Below are 19,185 nucleotides of genomic sequence, written 5' to 3' on the forward strand. Positions count from 1 at the left end.
ACAACTCAGCTTCATTCCAAAAACTTTTTCTCCTTTCAGGAACCTGAAGAAAGTTTGGAACCTCAAGTTTTCCCTGTCTAGTTGAAATCGCGACTTAACTCCTTCACCTTCTCACCAATTTTGCACTGAAAAATCAATCCAGACAACTGGACTTGGAGGCAGGATTTTCTTGCAATTTTAAAATTTCAATTTTATACTTAAACACGCTAGTTTAAAAAAAAAATTATAAATCTTTTTATTTTCAAAACACATGCCTAATTGTCGATGCTGTAAACTTACTCATGCATATAACTTATAAATAATAAATATATAATAATAATAAATAAATATAATAAATAATAAATAAATAATAATAATAAATAATAATTTTATTTAAAAAAAAATAAAAAAACCCACATGCCTAGATAGTGTTCAACATTCACGCTTGCAAATTTTTTTTCTCCCTCCCTTCCTTCCTTCTCCTCCCTAAATGGCGAGTAATCCAATATATATTAAATATGAAATACACTAGTTTTTTAAGGGCATTTTGTTTAGGGGAGGGAGGGAAGAAGAAACGTCTATAGGAAACAACTTGCAAATTTTTAAAATTACACGCATGCTTCCTTGTTTCTAAGTAATTTCCAGCTGTAAAATTGGAATCCAATGTTACTTTAATTTTTAAAGCCTCTCTACCAATCAGAACGCAAAAGAGTCTCCCTTCCCGATAGCCCTAGGGAGAGGGGTGGGAAGGAGATATAGAAGAATGGAAGCCGTGCATGCTGGGAATAGTAGTTTTGCGCTAGCCCAACTAGACTACATACCCCACAGGGCCTCGGGAAGTCGGTTGCCTGGTGTTAGCAAGCGGGAAGTATGGCGATGGCGGCGCGGGGAGACGCGGCTTTTCCACCAGGAGAAGGTAAAAGTGCCCTATTCCCAGAATTTAGAGGTCCTTTCGCCAACCCCGCTTTCACTAAGTCTCTCCACAGAAGGGTCCCAGGCGACTCTGCATTTTATAGCTCCGTCTCCCGTTCGTCTCTTCTCTCTGGCTACTGTTAGGCTTGGCGGCTGGGGCGGCGGGCCGTGCTGCCCTCTGGGAGCTGTAGTCTTCCCGCGCCCTGGAGCTCCCTCAGGGACGAGCCCGAGGCCGAAGAGCTGGACTACAGCTCCCGGCGGGCTTCGTCCAGCCCCGCGCTCTGGTCCCGCTGCTTGTTTGGGGTTGAGGAAGAGTCCTCCCTGCCCGGGACTTTGGCTGGAATGGGCACGGAGAAGAGTAAAATTTTCAGGGGGATTTTCCTCGCACTCTCCCCCCTCATCTCCCTGCCCCGTGTTGTGTTTCTCTTGATGACTTGGATGAAACCGGGGTTTGGCGGGCTGGGGTTGAAGCATCACGCCTGCATCCACCTGCTCTTCAGGTGCAGGGGCCGGGACTTGGCCTTACCCCGAGCATCCCCACTTCTATCCGAGGCGCTTGCGAGGCCAGTCCCCTTTGTTTTGTCTGGGTAATATCTGTTTGAGTCAGGGCAGAGGATAGAGACACCAGCTTCAAAGGTGGGTTTTTGAGCAGTTGGGCTCCATATCCATCACTTATTCCATAGCATCACTTAGGCCCTTGTGATGAGAGTATATCCTATAATAATCTCCTTCCATTAATCATAATCCAAGAGGTGGCAACGACCAGAGAATCCATCTCGTGATCAGTAGGTATGATAGCGTAATATCTCTTTGAAGACCTCCTCTTATAACACTCCTCCCCTCCCCCCGCGCTTCTCCCCACCCCCTCCTTCCCCCAAACAACAACAACAAAAACTGCCTTTGAGGCCCAGGAGTGTGGCCTTCCCCCAAGAGTGCCCCCCTCTCAGTTTTTTCCATTTCCTCACAGATCTCAGCCTCAGAGTAGGCTGAAACCTCACGTGTCTTCTTTGGCTGTGGCATAATGAGTCTTCTCATAATTGTCTAATTTATTTGTGATTTTGGCAAGCATACTTCTTTGTGGAGAGGGCCAATCTTCATTTTCTAATCCTCATTTTCTTTTTTTCTGTCCCCAAAATAAATGCACTCTCTAAGGGACTTGCTGCCTTTTTTAGAATGTGTTTATAAGCAAACTTTAGAATACATAATAATAGATTATAGATTTAGCTCTTTTATTGGATTCTTGTCTTTTGGATTTTGTGAACTTCGGGGTAGCTCAACGGCTTTTGATTTTCCTTCATTGTAGCTTCTCTCTAATGTGTACATACCACTTGCCCAATTGTTTGGATTAGATTTGCAAGATACCTGGTAAATTGGTACCAGTCTTTGTCAAGTATAGTCTATAGCTGACTAGTAGTCAGTTTTCCTTTTATTTTCAGACATGATCCAAATCCCATTCTTAGATATCACCTTCTTACTTAGCTGTTAGCTTTATAGCTAGATAGAAGCCTAGAATCCCTCAGCTTATGTGAATTTAAAACTATGATTTTAGCTTTTTTCAGCTTATATCATTTACCTATGCCTAGAAAATTAGCCATGAAAAATATAGAAGAAAATGGCTGCATTTTATCATTTTATCCCTCTCCCTGAAGTTGCCAGAAAATATGTTCACAAATCTCTAACTCCCATTGCTTCTGTTTTAAATATTCCAAGAGGAATAATAGAAGAGAAAATAAATTTCTCCAAATTTGAATATTATCAGGAGATTGGAAAGTGGAAGACTCACACAGAAGAGGAAGGGAAAGAAAAGGAACAACTATACAACTATACTTGTTCACAAAAATTTAAGACTTTTTGAAGAAGAGGAAGGTATTCTCTGAGGGAAAAGTGACTCTTTGTCCTCCAAGGAAGGTTAAAGTAGAGCCACAGAAGTGATCAGAGGAGAAATCATCTAGTAAAAAGTCAGAGGAAAGAGAGAAAAATCCTGGTAAGCGATAAGGAGTTCTGTTTGTTAACCTGATAACAAGAGTAGAGAAGTCTATTGTCTTCCTGGGAAAAAGATCCAAAACATTACCAACAACCTTCTAAATCTTACCACAATGGATGAGTACTGTACACTTGTTACTCTGCAGTGATTGTGCTATTTGGGTAAAAATCATATTATGAAAAAGAACTTAGAAAATGTTAAAGATTACAAAACCATCTAAACACAGACATGTTTCCTTATTATTCTGCATCAAAAGCAATGTATGCAGAAAAGAAAAACTTATTTGTAAAGTTAACAGCTAGGTAAGAAGGTAGTATGTAAGAATGGGATTTGGATTTTTGGATCATGCCTTAAAATAAAGTAAAATAAATCACTATCAGCCAGGTATATAGAATATACCTGACAAAGGCTGATACCAATTTCCCTGATGTCTTGCAAGTCTAATCCAAAAAGCTTTAAATGAAAAATAGTTAAGAGAAAAAACAAAAACAAAAACCTTTAAAAAATGGTTAAGGAAGTAGTATAGCCACATCAAAGAGAGGCTTCAATGAAGGAAAATCAAAAGCAGTTAAGATACCCAGAAATTCAGAGTAAACAAAAATTAAAGAAAATAGTTAGTAGTAAAATCTATAGCTGCAAATGCCAGGTATGTGTTAGAGCTAGTTTGAACTGACTCTCAAGCCAGTTGTTAAATTTTCAATATGAGCATTTAGATATAAATCAGACCTTGGTTTATAGTTTTATTGATTATCTTGACTTACAGGCATAATAGAGAAAATTTACTTATTCAAGTTAAAATGAAAATCTTGTTGGGATACATTTTTTTTCCCCAGAAAGCCAGTTAAACATTTATCAGCATATTTTCTGACAATGCCCAAAGTTTATGCAGCAAACAAAAGGAAATAGAAGTCATACTTCAGGTTCATGTTGTGTATGGGGAAACTGAAGCTTTAAAGTTATGAGATTGTCTGCAGAATGTTTATCTTCATTTACCAGTTTTGAGCAAATTTCCCCTGTTCTTATCTATAAAACAAGGGACTAGAACTCCCTTCTTTTAATAGAAGGTAGAAGACTACATCTTCAGAATTCAGAATACATGGCATCAGATGTAGTCACTTTAACTATTTGTTATCTTTTGTTACATGACATTTCATTTGGTGAGAGAGATGGCATATTGGACAATGACAAAGTGAAAAAATTAAAAGCAACCGGGGAAACTTAAAAAGATGAACTTTTGCTGGACTAAGTGATTTTTAAGCTTCCTTTGATTCCTAATTATCTTTGGCCTATCATAAATCATTAAGTATTTATTAAATATCTACAGTGTACTTAGTGCTGATTATTCCCTTACCTCTCAATTTCATGGCTGCTTAGAGCAATTTCTAATAAATTTATTATGACATTTTAAACATGCCTTAGCTCACAAGTCCTCTCTTTTCAAATAGATTATTAGGTTTCAAACATGACTGAGGAATCGTATAACTGCTGAGGCAATGGGTTAGGAGAAGTCTTAAGTGCTAAGGGGTTACATTAGTACTTACTTAGCAGTTTTTAATAAAAGTTTTCCCAGAAAAGCATTAGTCTTCAGATTTTTCTGTGTAAATCACAAACTATGATACCTAGATAGATATTAGAAATAGTTTTTAAGTTGTATATGGTAAATTAGATTGTAGGGCAGTGAACTCTGCGTAATGAGTACCTAATATATATTTATTTAATTAAATAATACTTCACCTTTGCCTCCATTTAACCCTGGTGATTTTTTTTTAAGTTGCTATTTTAAAACTACAAAATATGGAAATAATGTTTCATACTTATGTGGGGTTAGTTGTTAAAATACTGCATTTTAGAAGCTTGACCAAAAAAAAAATCCACATCAGAGTGTAATCTGCTTATTTCTAAGAAATATTGAGTAATTGAAAGAAAATATTTTTCTTTATAAGATTATCTGAATTCTTAGAATCCTTGTCTAGCTGCCTCACCCCCCCCCCCACTTTTTTAACAAAAATTATTGCTATAAATTTTTTTGCACCTGTGTGTTCTTTTGCTTCTTTTTCCAATCTCTTTGCCCAGAGTAGTATACAAAGAATATATACAGTTTAGTGACTTTTTAGGTACAATTCCAAATTGCTTTTCAGGAGGGCTGGACTAATTCATAACTTTATAATAATAGGCCTATTTTCTCATAGCTTCTCCAACAATTATAATTTTCTTTTTTTATTATCTCTGTCTGACAAATGTGAGGTAGAACTTCATAGTTGTTTTAATATGCATTTTTCTAATTATTAGTGCTTTGAAGCATTTTTTCATGTGGTTATTGATAGATTTGGATTTCTTCCATTTGAGAACTGCATTTTTCTATTCTTTGCTAATTTGTCTATTGATGAATAACTTTAAAGGCCATTCATTCTATGGTTTGAAAGTACTATTATTGTTAGGATGGGTGATCCTTCTTGAATCTGGAGTCTGTGGCCATGTCATAGCTAGCCTTTCCATGATTCTTTAATTCATTAAGCTTGAAAGTTGCTTACCATTAATTACATCCTCTTGGCCCTAATTCTTGATCCCAACTGAAGAAATCTAATTACTTTTATATTTATATTTATACTTGAAGCCCTTCAGATGTTTGAAGATTATTTCCCTTTCTAGCTTTCCTCTTTCCAGATTAAATATCCCCAATTCCTTCAGCTGCTCCTATGTGACATGAATTTTACTCCCTTAGTTTATTGAAGTTTATTTTAAAACATGGTTCTCAGAGATGCATGTAATACTTAGAATGTGGTTTGACTAAGTTTACGTTGGAGGAATTTCTTCCCTTGTTCTGGATACTTCCAATATAGCTTAAGATTGTATTGGGCTGTGACTCATACTTTTTAGGCCACATTACATATTTAGTCTTCTAAAACGCAAGTCTTATCATATGAGCTTAAATGTAAAACTTTACACTTATCACTTTGCAATCTCATCTTAAACATTAAGCACTATTTTTGCTCTCAGTCTAATTTGAAAAGGTATCTCTACACAATTATCCTCCTGTTTTTTATCTTCATGTTTCTTCATTTTTCAAGGTGCAGTGGTTGATTGGTCAGGCCAGGGATTGCAAAAATTGGGTCCAAATTTGTCCTGTGATGCTGATACACATACTTTGATTCTTGATAAAAATCAGATTATTAAATTGGAAAATCTTGAGAAATGCCGAAGACTAGTACAGGTCAGTATTATGTGATACTTGGGGAAGGGTTGATTTAGACTCTTAGTGCCCTGGAAAACTATAGACATTAAAAAAGCAAAATATTAGCTTGTTTATATAAAGAAAAACATCTATGCCAACTTTACACTGTTCTGAAAAAAATTATTAAAGTCACTAAAGTTTTTATTAAAGTGAAAATAATTATATTGACATAAAATAATAAATCAAAATATTAATATAATTATATATAAATATGTTATAATATATTATAATCATATACAATATATAATTATATATAACCATATATACATAATTATAGTAATAATATATATTGACATACTATATTCCCAAGGTGTCCCTATTCTCAGTATATGGTTAAAATTTGTTCTTTTATGATAAACATTTTTTTGACCGTGTAACACATTGTTCTATTTTGCTCTGCACTTTATAGATTTTCTATTTTGTTTGGAAATGAAGAAAGAATGTATACTACATAATGTTTAGAAAACTATGAAAAGGTTTTTAAAATATATATAAATAGAAAAAACTAGGTAAATATAAGATTTGAATTGTGCATAACTATGAACAGCAACCTTTTTTTCTTTTTGTTTTAAAGTCAGCTGAAATCTGTATATATCATTGTTGACGATAATTTATTTTTCCTGGTCATCATACAGCTATCAGTTGCCAATAATCGATTGGTTCGGATGATGGGTGTGGCCAAATTGACACAGCTTCGAGTGCTGAACCTGCCTCATAATAGTATTGGCTATGTGGAGGGGCTGAAGGAGCTACTACAGTTGGAATGGCTGAATTTGGCAGGAAATAATCTAAAGGTACACAGTTGGGTTTTTTTTTTTTTTTTAATTTTCTTCTTACTGAAGGTTATCAGTCCCCTTAAAAAAAAGTATATTAGAAAAGTAGGAACCTTTTTAAAAATTATTTTAGTTGTCATTTGAATGAAAGTAAACAAACTATCTTTTCCTTTCTTTACTGTGCATGTCATATTCCAGGTTCTCAAATGCACAGTCAAATGTACATTAAAATCAAACCTCTCAGAGGAAGGATTTGTCTGCAGTAAAGCTAAACATCTCAGAGGAATGATTTATTAACTTTAAAATCAAACTTCCCAAGGATTTATCAGATAAATTAGTTTCAGAGAGAGATATGTTGAGAGCTTACACAATATAGTGTGGGGCAAACCCTGGAGAGTGAGAACCCCAAGTTCTAGTGCTGATTTGACTGCTAACCGACTTGGTGAGTCATTTCATTCCCCTAGAACTTAGTTTTCTCATATGCAGAGTGAGGGGGTTGGCCTAAGACTCCTAGTTCCTTTTTTTTTTCTTCTTTATATTTAATATTTTATTTTATTTTTCCCTAATTACATGTAGAAACAATTTTTAACATTTGTTATTTTACAATTTTTGAGTTCCAGATTCTCTCCCTCTCTTCCCCTTTCCCTCTACATTGAAAAGGCAATATAGTTTGATATAGTTTGTGCATGTGCAGTCATGCACAACATACTTCCATGTTATAAGATTCCTAGTTCTAAGAGTTACTGATAACCCTGTTAAACATGACACAATATGGAATCTGTTGCTCTTTTCCTCTCAATCTCTCCATTTTTCCTCACCTCTCCACCTCCCTCTTAATACTGGACTTGTGTTTTCACCACTATCCATGTGAATCAGTGCCTTCTCTATAAATTATAGACTTAAAATATTTTTTAAAAAATTATTCCTAATTTAACAAATATCAAATAAAGTTAGCATTTCCATATGCTGCCACTCATAGTATTAGAAAGTTGTCTGGAGTGCCAAGAAGTTAAGAAATTTACCCAGAGTCACTACCACAGAGTGTTGTCAGTACTTGAACTTAGAGCTTCGAGTTCAAGGCCAGTTGCCACTGGTTTGGCATGATGTCCTCCACATGCCTTTGACTCTTCCCCAGAGTCCTTTCTTTTGCCAGATTCTATCTACCCAGCTTCCAGTAATTATGAAAGGAGTCAGGAGGGGAGACTTCTGGTAGTTGTGGACTAAAGAAGTATTTTGTTTTATGGGACTCATGCAAAAATTAATATAATTAATATTTTTCTCATCTTAGGCTATAGACCAGATCAGTAACTGCACAGCTCTGCAACACCTTGATTTATCAGACAATAACATATCCCAACTAGGTGATATTTCTAAACTGATAGCATTGAAGGTAAGTGTGCCCTCTGACTTCATAGCTTCTTTAAGATTTGAAGACATTATATTGAGAATTAATGATCTGATCTGTATAAACATCATGCATCTGTGTAAGAAAAACAGACTATGTTAAAATTAGGATTTCCAAAATTCCTTGAAAATTTGCTTCTTTTCCCTCCTTTTTATGTTTTCTTCTATCTTTTCTCTTCACCATATCCTGAGTATTGGAATTGTATCTGACACTAATATTTAGGTCTCATCTTTTTTTCCTTAAATGTAATATTTTATTTTTATTTTTTCCAATTTCATGGAAAGATAAATTTTAACATTCATTTAAAATTTTTTGAGATTTCAATTTTCTCTCTTCCTCATACCTAGTTCTTCACTAAGATAGTAAACAATTTGAGGTATGTATATCTGCAGTATAAAGTATATTTTCATAAAATTTTCATATGCAGTATAAAGTATAAAATTTTCATATTAGTCATGTTGTAAAAGAAGAAGCAGACCAAAAGAAAAAACCACAAAGAAAATAATAAAGAATGATAATGAATGTGAAAATAGTATTCAGATTCCATCAATTCTTTCTGCAGATATGAATAGCATTTTCCCCCATGAATAGCATTTCCCCTTTAAAATTGTCTTAGATGATTATATTTCGGAGTAGCTAAGTTATTCATAGTTCATCATTGTATAATATTGCTGTTACTATGTGCAGTTTTCTCCCAGTTCTTAAAAAAAATTCTGCATTCTCATTTTTTTTCCTTTATATTTAATATTTTATTTTATTTTTCCCTAATTACATGTAGAAACAATTTTTAACATTTGTTATTTTACAATTTTTGAGTTCCAGATTCTCTCCCTCTCTTCCCCAACTTTTATCTGCACATGATGGCATTTCTTTCTCTCTAGCCAATAAAAGATTATTGGCCTTTAGAACACAATATGAAACTCTTTGACTGAATTTCTAGAGCAATGATTCCCAAATGTAGCTTTGTGTCATTCCCAGATATCTACAATAATATTAACATTGTGAAATTCACTTAAAAAAAACCCAAATAGGGGCAGATAGATGGTGCAGTGGAGAGATCAATTGTCCTGGAGTCAGGAAGACCTGAGTCCAAATCTAACCTCAGACACTAAACACTTTCTGGGTGTGGTCCTGGGCAAATTGCCTCGCAAAACAAACAATAACAACTAATTAAAACCCCCAAATTTTAAAAACAAGATTAATTTTCTTTATTTTTTAAAGATAAACACATACCGTCTAAGACTTTTATAGAGTGGAAGGTAATGGGAAATGAAATGATAGTTGGAAATCACTACTTTTTAGAGATTGTCCTTAAGGCAATTTTTTTTTCTTTGTGCCTCGTTTGGCTCATTAGCAGCTGATAGAGTCATACAGCCTTTAAGTTAATATTATTAGCTCAATTATTCCATCTTTCTTAGTAGAAATCATTTTAGTAATTATCATGAAAAATTTGATGCCATCAGATTTTTGAGATAATAGATGAAAAGAAAATCTAATAAACTAAGAATAATTAAATTAAAATAAGTCAAAATTGCTTTTTTTTTTTTTTTAAAGAGGTTTGGTTGGCATATTGTCAGAACTCCAGAAATTCAGTCTTTTTTTTCCCTAATTTTTATTGACTAGAAATCAAATGACTCCTATCATCTCAATTCACTTTCTGCTTCCTTCATGCATTCTATCGATCAAGTACTTCAATTTTTAAAAAATAACTAAATTTTCCGATATATTTAAAGAGAAATTTTACTTGTGATTTTTCTGATGCATTTGTTTTTCTGTTTTGATTTGAAATAAAGGTATAAATTTGGAAATCATTGAGATGTAATTATAACTCTTATAGCATGTCATTAAATCAGTTGCATGACCCTAGGTAAGTCCTGGGCCTCAATTTTCTTACCTCTAAAATGATGAGGTTGGACTAGGTATCTGAAGTTCTTTCTAGATCTAACATTTTATAACTCTGTGCTTTGTACAGCATAACTAAATCTATCTCTATCAAATTTACACAGTATTGCAAAACTGCCAACGTAGATTTTTCTTTTGCATTGCTTCAGTTGGTATCTATTATTTGTCTTTCTTTAAAGACTCTCCTACTACATGGAAATATCATCACTTCTCTTAGAATGGCTCCAGCTTGTCTACCTCGAAGCCTTGCTATCCTTTCACTGGCAGAGAATGAAATACGAGACCTAAATGAGGTACATATTTGGTAACCATTTGTATGAAGGCAAGAACTAAAAAAGATTCATTAAAGAAAGTGGGGTGGGATCATAAGTTAGTTTTATGTTTCAACATCTTGGAGGAATTTAAAAATCATTTTTTCTTCTTTTAAGTGATTTCATTTTTTTTCTCTTCCCTCATATCCCTCTCTTTAACCCTATCCCTCACTCTTCTCCCCCTCCCCCAATCCCAGTATATCAGTGTAGGATTGAACTTCATTCACTTTAATATATTAAGCCTATAGTAATCATCTGTGACCATCTGGATAAAAAAAAGTTTGATACCATGAGTATACCTTTTCCTCAGTTACCATAGATGCTTTTACAAATACTCTGGTTTCTTTGTCCCAGGGAAGTTGATAGACGATACTTTTCTAAGGAATAATCCAACTCTAAGTACAGCAGGGACAGATGGCCATATTGTTGCTGATTTTTTTTTTTTTTTTTTTTGGAGTTAGTAGATAGAGCTAAATGGTGGCCCATTTTCAGAACAATAGAGAAATTGTCTCCTTTTATAATTCTGTTAAGATGTGAATCATCAGAAATCCAGTGCTTGACACTAAGTAGTTCTTTGGTTTCAACAAAGATCTCCTTTGTTCCAGATTTCTTTCTTGGCATCCCTCTCTGAGTTGGAACAGTTGTCAATCATGAACAATCCCTGTGTGATGGCCACACCTTCCATTCCAGGCTTTGACTATCGGCCATACATTGTCAGCTGGTGCTTAAACCTCAAAGTCCTAGATGGATATGTGATTTCTCAAAAGGAAAGGTGAATATAACATCTATAGCATCACACATCATAGAAATCAATAAAAAGGCTTTTTATTCTTAACTAACTGGACATAAATACCATTCTTAAAATATACACCAAAAAGAAAGTCACTGAAAACTCAATTAGGTATTAATCATAGTTCAATGTTAATGGTTTTTTTTCTTCTATTTTTGATAAATAAGTCACATTGCTCTGTGTCCTACACATGTTATAGCAAATTCTGTACTATGGAGTATCTTGTTATTATAAAAGGTTCAATACATTTAACCAAATACAGGCTTTGAGTACAGTTTTAAATTCTAGCTGGAATGTAGATTCTATGGAATGTAGCTATTATTTTTTCTTATATTTTCTAGTTTCTGAAGAAATCAGAATTCACTGCTGTCTCCTTTTTCTTTTTCAGCACAATGTATTCTATGAATATGAATGAGCAGAATATTTTATGAGGATGTTTGGATGAATTTAGTTTTAACCTGTTCTTGGGTAAACATAAGATTTTTTTTTTTTTTTTTTTGTGAGACATCAAGGGTTGACTTTTTTGATCAAGCAAAAAAAAAAAAAAAGATTAAAAGCTACTAAATCAGTATTTTTTTGGAATCACAGAAAAAATATCTCTGGAACTTTTTCTTTGGCAGTGTAGTGATATCTCTGCAGAATCATGATGATTATAACCTATAGTGAAAGTTAAATTGGACTGGGACCTTGAAAACTGGAATGGTTTTAATCATTTTTCTACCTCAGCTATTTTTAGGGAGCAGCATTCTTTAATTAGTGATAATATATGGAACTTTATCTTCATATATAAATGTTGTGTCCATTTAAAGAAAATAGCACATGCACGTAATTCCAGGTACCAGGGATACTGAAGCTTGTGGATCTTTGGAGCTTAGGCTTTTTGAGCCTAACATGGGCTGTGCAAATTGGGTGTTTACTGTTTGGCATCAATATGTTGAGCTTGGGGGAGCAAGGGGCCACTTAGTTTCCTGTAATGTTTTTGGTGGGTTTTCTGTAGGTCTTTGGAGCAGCCTTCTCTTCGGTCAAGTAATTACAAAAATAGCCAGGTGTTAAAGTCCAAATCCTTTATCATCTCCTTCACAATCTAGTTTCCTTGCCTGGGACTGGGGTTAGCTTTCTTAGAGGCCTTCCTGAGTTTTGGTTTCAGTGGAGAAGCTAAGTAGGACAGGCCTGCCACCACAGTGGTGTGAGATGAAGTGAATGAATCTATCTCTCAGTTTCCCAGGAGAGCACCAGGAGCCTGACTGAAGATGGGATGAATTTCTCTCCTTGGCTCTGAGAGCTCAAGCTCCCGGCCTCCAGTCCTTTGTCTTCTTTGGCTCTCTGGTTGAGTTTGTAGCAGCTTTATGTGCTCTACATTGAGTATAAACCAATCATTATATCACTAGGAAACCATTATTTGTTGTAAGATTAAGTCAATCTTACTAAACTTAGAGAACTATTAAGCACCATGCTAAACTAGATAACCATTGTCTTTATCAATTTCACTGACTTAATACTTTGTAAGAATCCGTGTTTCAGAATTCTGGCCTATAACAATTTCCCATGAAGGAGTAAACCTGTTCAATGTTGGAAACAGAGTCAGGTCCACGAGTACTCCAAGCCTTAGTGAGATGATAAGGTTCCTTAAATTAATAAAGGAAATAGGATTCCCAAACTTCTTATTTTTCTTCCTTAGAATTGGCATCTTTTAAAAAAAAATCATTTTGTTAACTTGAACATCAGATTCCATTTCAGGATTGTTTTGTTGTTGTTCTGCATATTTCAACAGCATCTTCCCATTTTATGTGGCAGAAGGATGCAAATAATCCTTATAGTATATAAAAAGGATACTTGATATAGAAGAAAATTTTTCTCTGGATTTTCAGATTTCTTACTCCACATTTGTAATGTGTAATTTCATGACTGATTGCACAAAAACAAGACATTACCTTGGAGGCAGTGTTGTAGAAATAAAGTAGAGCAACATGGAATTCCCAGTGGAATGCCAGAATTGCCCAGGTTATCTTATGAAGAGATTGCCTTGGGAGTGAGAATTAGAGACTGAATTGAGGGGTAGGAAGGAGAAATTGGAATGGGAATTGAGCTAGGATATTTGGCTTAACTTCATTACACTTGGGAGTGAGAGCATTAAGGCAGTATTGGTGTATTTGATGTTAAAATGTATATTTGATATTTTTTAAAAAGATGTTAGAATTGTGGTGTATTTCCAAAGATAAAAAGTTTAGAACTTGGGAATACTTAGTTTAACATTTGTATATGGTGCAAATAGAACACAGTGTTTGTCTTTTAATCTCTACTTATTGTTTTCCATCTTGATTGTAACAAAAAGACTTCTGTTGAAATCCTTCCTCAGACACGAATTAACTGTGTGACTCTGGGCAAAGTCATTTAATCTCTTGTGTTTCCTCATCTGTAAAATGGAATAATAATAATTATTATCCCACTAAAACTGGGGATAAATACTGTTATTATCCTATTAATAACAGTATTTATCCCCACTAAAACTGGGGATAAATTAATGGGATAATAACAGTATTTATCCCCAGTTTTAGTGGGATAATAATTGTAAAGCTCTTAGCATATTACCTACCACAAAGTTAACTTTTAAATTTAACCTGTCTATCTCAGTTTCCTTAGTTGCAAAATAGAGATAATAGCATCTGCCTCTTTAGGGTTATTGGAGAATCAAATGATATAATATTTGCTTTTGAGGTCTTTATGTCCTAATATATGGTCAATTTTTGTATAGGTTCCATGAACTGCTAAGAAGAGAGTATACTCCTGTCTCCATTCAATTTTCTCCAAAGAGTTATATCTAGTTTTTCTAGTATTCTATTGATCTCTTTAACTTCTTTTTAAATTTATTTTGTGCTTTGATTTATCTAGTTCAGAGAATGCAAGGTTGAGATCTCCCACTATTATAGTTTTGCAGTCCATTTCTTCTTGTAACTCTCTTAACTTCTCCTTTAGGAATTTAACTACACTACTTAGTGCATATATGTTTAATATTGATATTGCTTCATTATGATATAATATTTGTAAAATACTTTGCATAATGCTAATAAGCAATAAGTATTTAACTTGCATATTTTCTCCATCTTTTTTCCCCTTCAACAAAACCCCAGCTGGTTATTAGCTCCCCAGGGTACTCCACATAAGCCTTTGTAACCCTATTGTAATTTTAATTGAAGTACAGTATTATACTGTTGACTCTAACTATCATGTGTGTTTTTATGGAAAATTCATTTAGTTTTCCAAATTGCAACTGGCAGTGGAAATTGAGGACTTCCCCTTCCTCTATCCACGACAAATCTTATTCTAGCAATAGGGATGTTCCTAGTGCAAAATCTAAATCAAGGCTCCAACAGTAAAAGGATAGGTTAGGGAGAGAAACTCTCTTAGGGGGGTGAGAATGAGGGGAGCAGTGTTCTGGAATGAGAAGTTGAAAGGGGGTTAATGAGAAGTGAAGGTTGAGTAGGATTGAGCAGAGTTTTTGTTCCTTAAAATTTTTTTTTTCTTTTTACTTTTTTCCTCTTTCTTCCTTTTACTCTCCTTTCCTCTCCCCTCTCCTAAAAAGGACAAGGAAGGGAGCAACAATGGCTTGTTTTTTTCTGTACATTAAAACAATTTTAAAATTCATTTATATTTTTATTCTGAATTTAACAAACACCAAATAAAAAAAGTGAAAGGTGATCATGTATGAAACTGTAGATACTGCAAGGTATAGCTTACTTTCCTTTTTAAGCAGGTCATAAGATCAGCATACAGCTATCAAAGCTGTCCTGAATGTCTAACTTTCTTTAACTCTAACTTCTAACTTCCTTATGGTCTCTCTCTCTCTTTATAGTGATGCCTCAGTGATCCTCTTTTCTTTCTTTCCCCTGTCCCCTTTCTTTCTGCCTTCTCATGTAATAGTTACTTTGACCAACACTGGTTAGTAGGATGAGCAGCTATGGTTGGAAGGGATTTTCTCTCCTTCCTCTCCCTTTTTCTTCCCCTTCCCCTAATTCATTCTTCTTCTCCCTATTCTTCTATCTTTCTGAAATATTTCTGATGATACTGGTAGCAGGCAGGGAGAGGAATAAATTTAGCACTAACTTAGCCAGAGTATAGATATCTATAGGTAAGTGACTCATGAATCTTGGACTACCTACATTGGAAGGGTGTTTTCTCCCTTTTTAGCAATAGATGGTGCTCTAATAATTGTTTAGTTTCTATTTGAGAATGCAGTCTTGTTATCTTCAGTGTACATTGGTGATAGAGTCCATTTTTGAAATGATCCTTTTTTCCTCTACTCAGGATGTCAATAACATTCTCATGTCTGTGTTACCTGAGGGCCTATGGGTAAGGATTTTTGAGAGCATTTATACCAGTTACAGCTAAAGGAGTCTTTAAGGAAAATAGAACATAATTAGGCAAAATCTAAATGTTTGTCCTTCCAAATAATTTTCTTTTAGGTTTGGATTCTCTTTAAACATTCTATTCAAAACTTTGCAATGATTGCAGTATTGTTTTGAATCTATTTAGCTAGACAGTAGTTGGGCTTTTTTTTTTTTCCCTTTCTTTTTTTAAGCAAACCATCCATTTATAATCTTGATCTGGAATAAAAAATTAATAAGATGAATGATATCTTCAAACCATTTTCCTGGTCTTCATCCTTAGATCTCAGGTGCCTGGGAATGTGTTTTTGAATTTGTATGCACTCGGTTTAATTGGATCTTGCCAAGGACATACAGGTTCTTGTAAGAAGAATAAAAATGCTCATCACCCATATAGTGTTGGTAGTTTTAATTCCAATGTATAGTGAAAGTGTTCCCTGGACAGTGTCTAGCTCATAATAAGCATTTAAAAATGTTTATCAATTGATGCCTACAACTCTCCACCATTACAAAAAAATTCAAAAGTTCTGTAATGTTCTTTATATTTAATAGAATGTTGGTTACATGATTATATCTGAGACACTTTGAATAGTGGAGAGTCTAGGAATTGCTGATGTTGATGCTTGAATGAGGCTTTTAAATATAAACAAAAGTAAGTGATATATTTAGTTCACTAGAACCTGACTCTTATTTAGAACTTTTTTTTGTAATAGAGACCTCTGCTCCATGCTATAATAGCAGTTATCCCCTAAGTAAACCTTATGTTCCTGAATTTTAAATATATTGGGAGCAAAAATTTAGAGAACAGTGATATTTTTAAAAGGAATAGAAAATGCATATTTTTTGTTGTGAGTTGTTTCTTCTAACATATTTGATATGTGTCAAATAGTTCGTGTTAGCACTGCTTGCAGGTTCTAAGGTCATAGGACATTTGTCTAAGACATGGTTCCTGCCCTGGGGGAGCTTGCCGAGGGAGACATGAACATTGGTAAATACTTCATATGCTTAAATGGATCTGGGATCTCAAATTCCTTTACTCCTTTGGTTTCACCTAGCCACCAATTCCTTATACCTCTTGTCTGCCTCTATTAAAATGTGAGTTTATTGAGAATAGGGTCTATCTGCCTTTTGTATTTGTATTTAGCACTTAGTGCAGTGATTGGCATGGGATAAAAATTTAATAAATGCATTTTTTCATTTACTCATTCATTCAGTGATGCATATCATAACCCATCTGAGTTTGACCATCTTGTACAGTGCTTATTCATGTCCTCCCATGAAGTCCTCCCAGGGTATCTGCTCCATTTACTGCTGAGCATTTCATTTACTTTCTTCTCACTTTGTCAGGATGCCGTTGGAGCACATTATCTTTCTCCTTGCTCTTACCTGATGGTCAGTCCATCTTCTTGTTGGATCATACATTTCCTTCATAGAATCTTTTATGGAGTTCCTCTTTTTTAACTCTATATTTATTATGCATTGCAGCCTGATCATCTTGTGCTCCTCCATTGTTCTTTCAATGATACACATTTTTTGTTCTTTGGAGATGATAATATTCTGGGACTTCACAGATTCTGTAGTACTACTGAATTGGTGCAAGCATGTCTTGAGGTCATAAGATGAAAGACTTGATGAGAAGGTTGACAGTCACAAAATGCTTTTTACCAGGCCATGTCATCTTATACAATTCTTCATTCTCTTTTCAGTTTGAAAGCTGAGTGGCTTTACAGTCAAGGCAAGGGAAGATCATATCGACCTGGTCAACACATCCAGCTGGTCCAGTATCTGGCAACTGTTTGTCCTCTTACTTCTACTCTGGGTCTTCAAACTGCAGAGGATGCCAAGCTGGAGAAGATATTGAGCAAACAGAGGTGAGCATGTTAGATGTATAGCAGCCGATAGATTCCAAAAGAAGAAACATTCTTAACTCAGCTGTATGGTTTAGGAGTTCTAATTCCAACATATAGTGAAAGTGTTCCCAGCACAGTGTCTAATGTATCATTGGTGTTTAATAAAAGCTTGTTGTCTGATGCCTGTACCAAGTTCTGCATCTTCCATTACTGAGCGCTCAAAAGTCCTTGTTACTGTTGGACCTCTAGAAATTGAGACACCGTAATGTGGTTTCCACCATTAAACTTAGGGCTCCATTGCTTTTCATTGCTGATGAAGATGAGGTCCAGGTAGGCAAAGAGTGAAAGGGAACTATGTACACACACATATAGATGCACAGATACAGTGTATATGCGTGTATGTATATCTATATGTACCTAAAGTATTGTTTGCCCAGTAATTTTGTTCCTAAGTATGTATTTAAATACTTGCTTATGAAGACAACAGAAAACATTTAATTTTATTATATGTAGATATCAAGTTGTTACTGGGTAAGGCCTTAAGGGCTTAAGCATCATATGGAGAATTATTTCAGGCTTTTCCTTTTTAGTTCTTCAAAGCAAGGCTTTGAGATTTTGGAAGGGTGGGATAGGAAAACTTCCTGATCTGAAACAGTGAGCTGCCACATGTTGTAAAATGGCCGTTTAAAATTGACATATTATTTGGTTTTTAGGCTTCACCAGAGGCAGTTGATGTGCCAAAACCAAAATGAAGAATCTTTACCTTCTACTGCTAATGAGACAGAAACAGTCATTGCATCTGAACACTTGGATCCACCTTCAGGGGGTCAAATAGTTCTGGAAAGTGGTAAGATTCCCATGTGCTTCTGTGAAGGGTGCCCGTAGCAACATGCATGGATTGTGTGTGCTTACATACATATAATACATATACATATGTAAAGTATAAGAAAGTGAGGGGGGGGAACCAGCTCAACAAAATTAACCAATTTTTCTGGAAGAACCGCTGGAGAAAAGCGCATTAATATACTGTTGAGTTGTGAATTAAACCAGCTAATTTGGAAAGCAATTTGGAGCTAGGTTCCAAGTTACTTAACTGTACAAAACTTTTAATCCAGTGATATCATTATTAGGCCTATATCTCAAAAAGATCAAACAAAGGAAAGGACCCATATGTACAAAAATATTTATAGTAGGTCTTTTTTTGTCATTGCAAAGAATGAAATTAAGGGGATACGCAACTTTTGGGGAATGACTGAACAAATGATGGAATATGAATATAATGTATTATTCTTGTTCCATAAGATATGAGGAAAGAAATGAAAAATGATTCCATAAGTAATTCAAATTCAAATTAATTTGAGTGAAACCTGGGAAAATTTGTATGAACTGATACAGCGTTAAGTGAGCAGAACAAGTAGAACAATTTGTACAGTTAACAACTCTGAACAAAAATTCGAAAGCCTCTGGTGTCCTGATTAATGCAGTGATCTAGATGCATAGTAATGCATAGTAATGCATAGATCTAGAGGACCACTATCAAAGCATACCACTCACTTCTTGACAGAAAACTAATGGACTGAGACTGTAGAATGAAACATATATTTTGTGGATAGGTCAATGTTGGAATTGTTTTTCTTTCTTTTTTTTTTTTTTAATTAATAAGCT

General features: G+C 34.6%; 1 protein-coding gene across 4 annotated transcripts in view; it reads left to right on the forward strand.

Annotated features, from left to right (window-relative positions):
* The first annotated feature begins 707 nt into the window (after positions 1-707).
* The window catches only part of CEP97 (centrosomal protein 97), a 29,671-nt gene continuing 11,193 nt past the window's right edge, over positions 708-19,185 (forward strand). Inside the window, exons 1-8 of one of the 4 annotated variants that reach the window (XM_031959609.1) lie at positions 787-895; positions 5,944-6,086; positions 6,743-6,901; positions 8,169-8,270; positions 10,367-10,480; positions 11,104-11,270; positions 17,377-17,541; positions 18,234-18,367. In XM_031959609.1, the coding sequence (XP_031815469.1) occupies positions 850-895; positions 5,944-6,086; positions 6,743-6,901; positions 8,169-8,270; positions 10,367-10,480; positions 11,104-11,270; positions 17,377-17,541; positions 18,234-18,367 (1,030 nt within the window). In that variant the 5' untranslated portion in view covers positions 787-849. Of the gene's footprint in view, positions 896-933; positions 1,528-5,943; positions 6,087-6,742; positions 6,902-8,168; positions 8,271-10,366; positions 10,481-11,103; positions 11,271-17,376; positions 17,542-18,233; positions 18,368-19,185 lie in introns of those variants that run through there. The other 3 variants (XM_031959613.1, XM_031959612.1, XM_031959610.1) reach the window with 3 other exon arrangements.

The sequence above is a fragment of the Sarcophilus harrisii genome, chromosome 3, assembly GCF_902635505.1.
Source record: "Sarcophilus harrisii chromosome 3, mSarHar1.11, whole genome shotgun sequence".
NCBI lineage: Eukaryota > Metazoa > Chordata > Mammalia > Dasyuromorphia > Dasyuridae > Sarcophilus > Sarcophilus harrisii.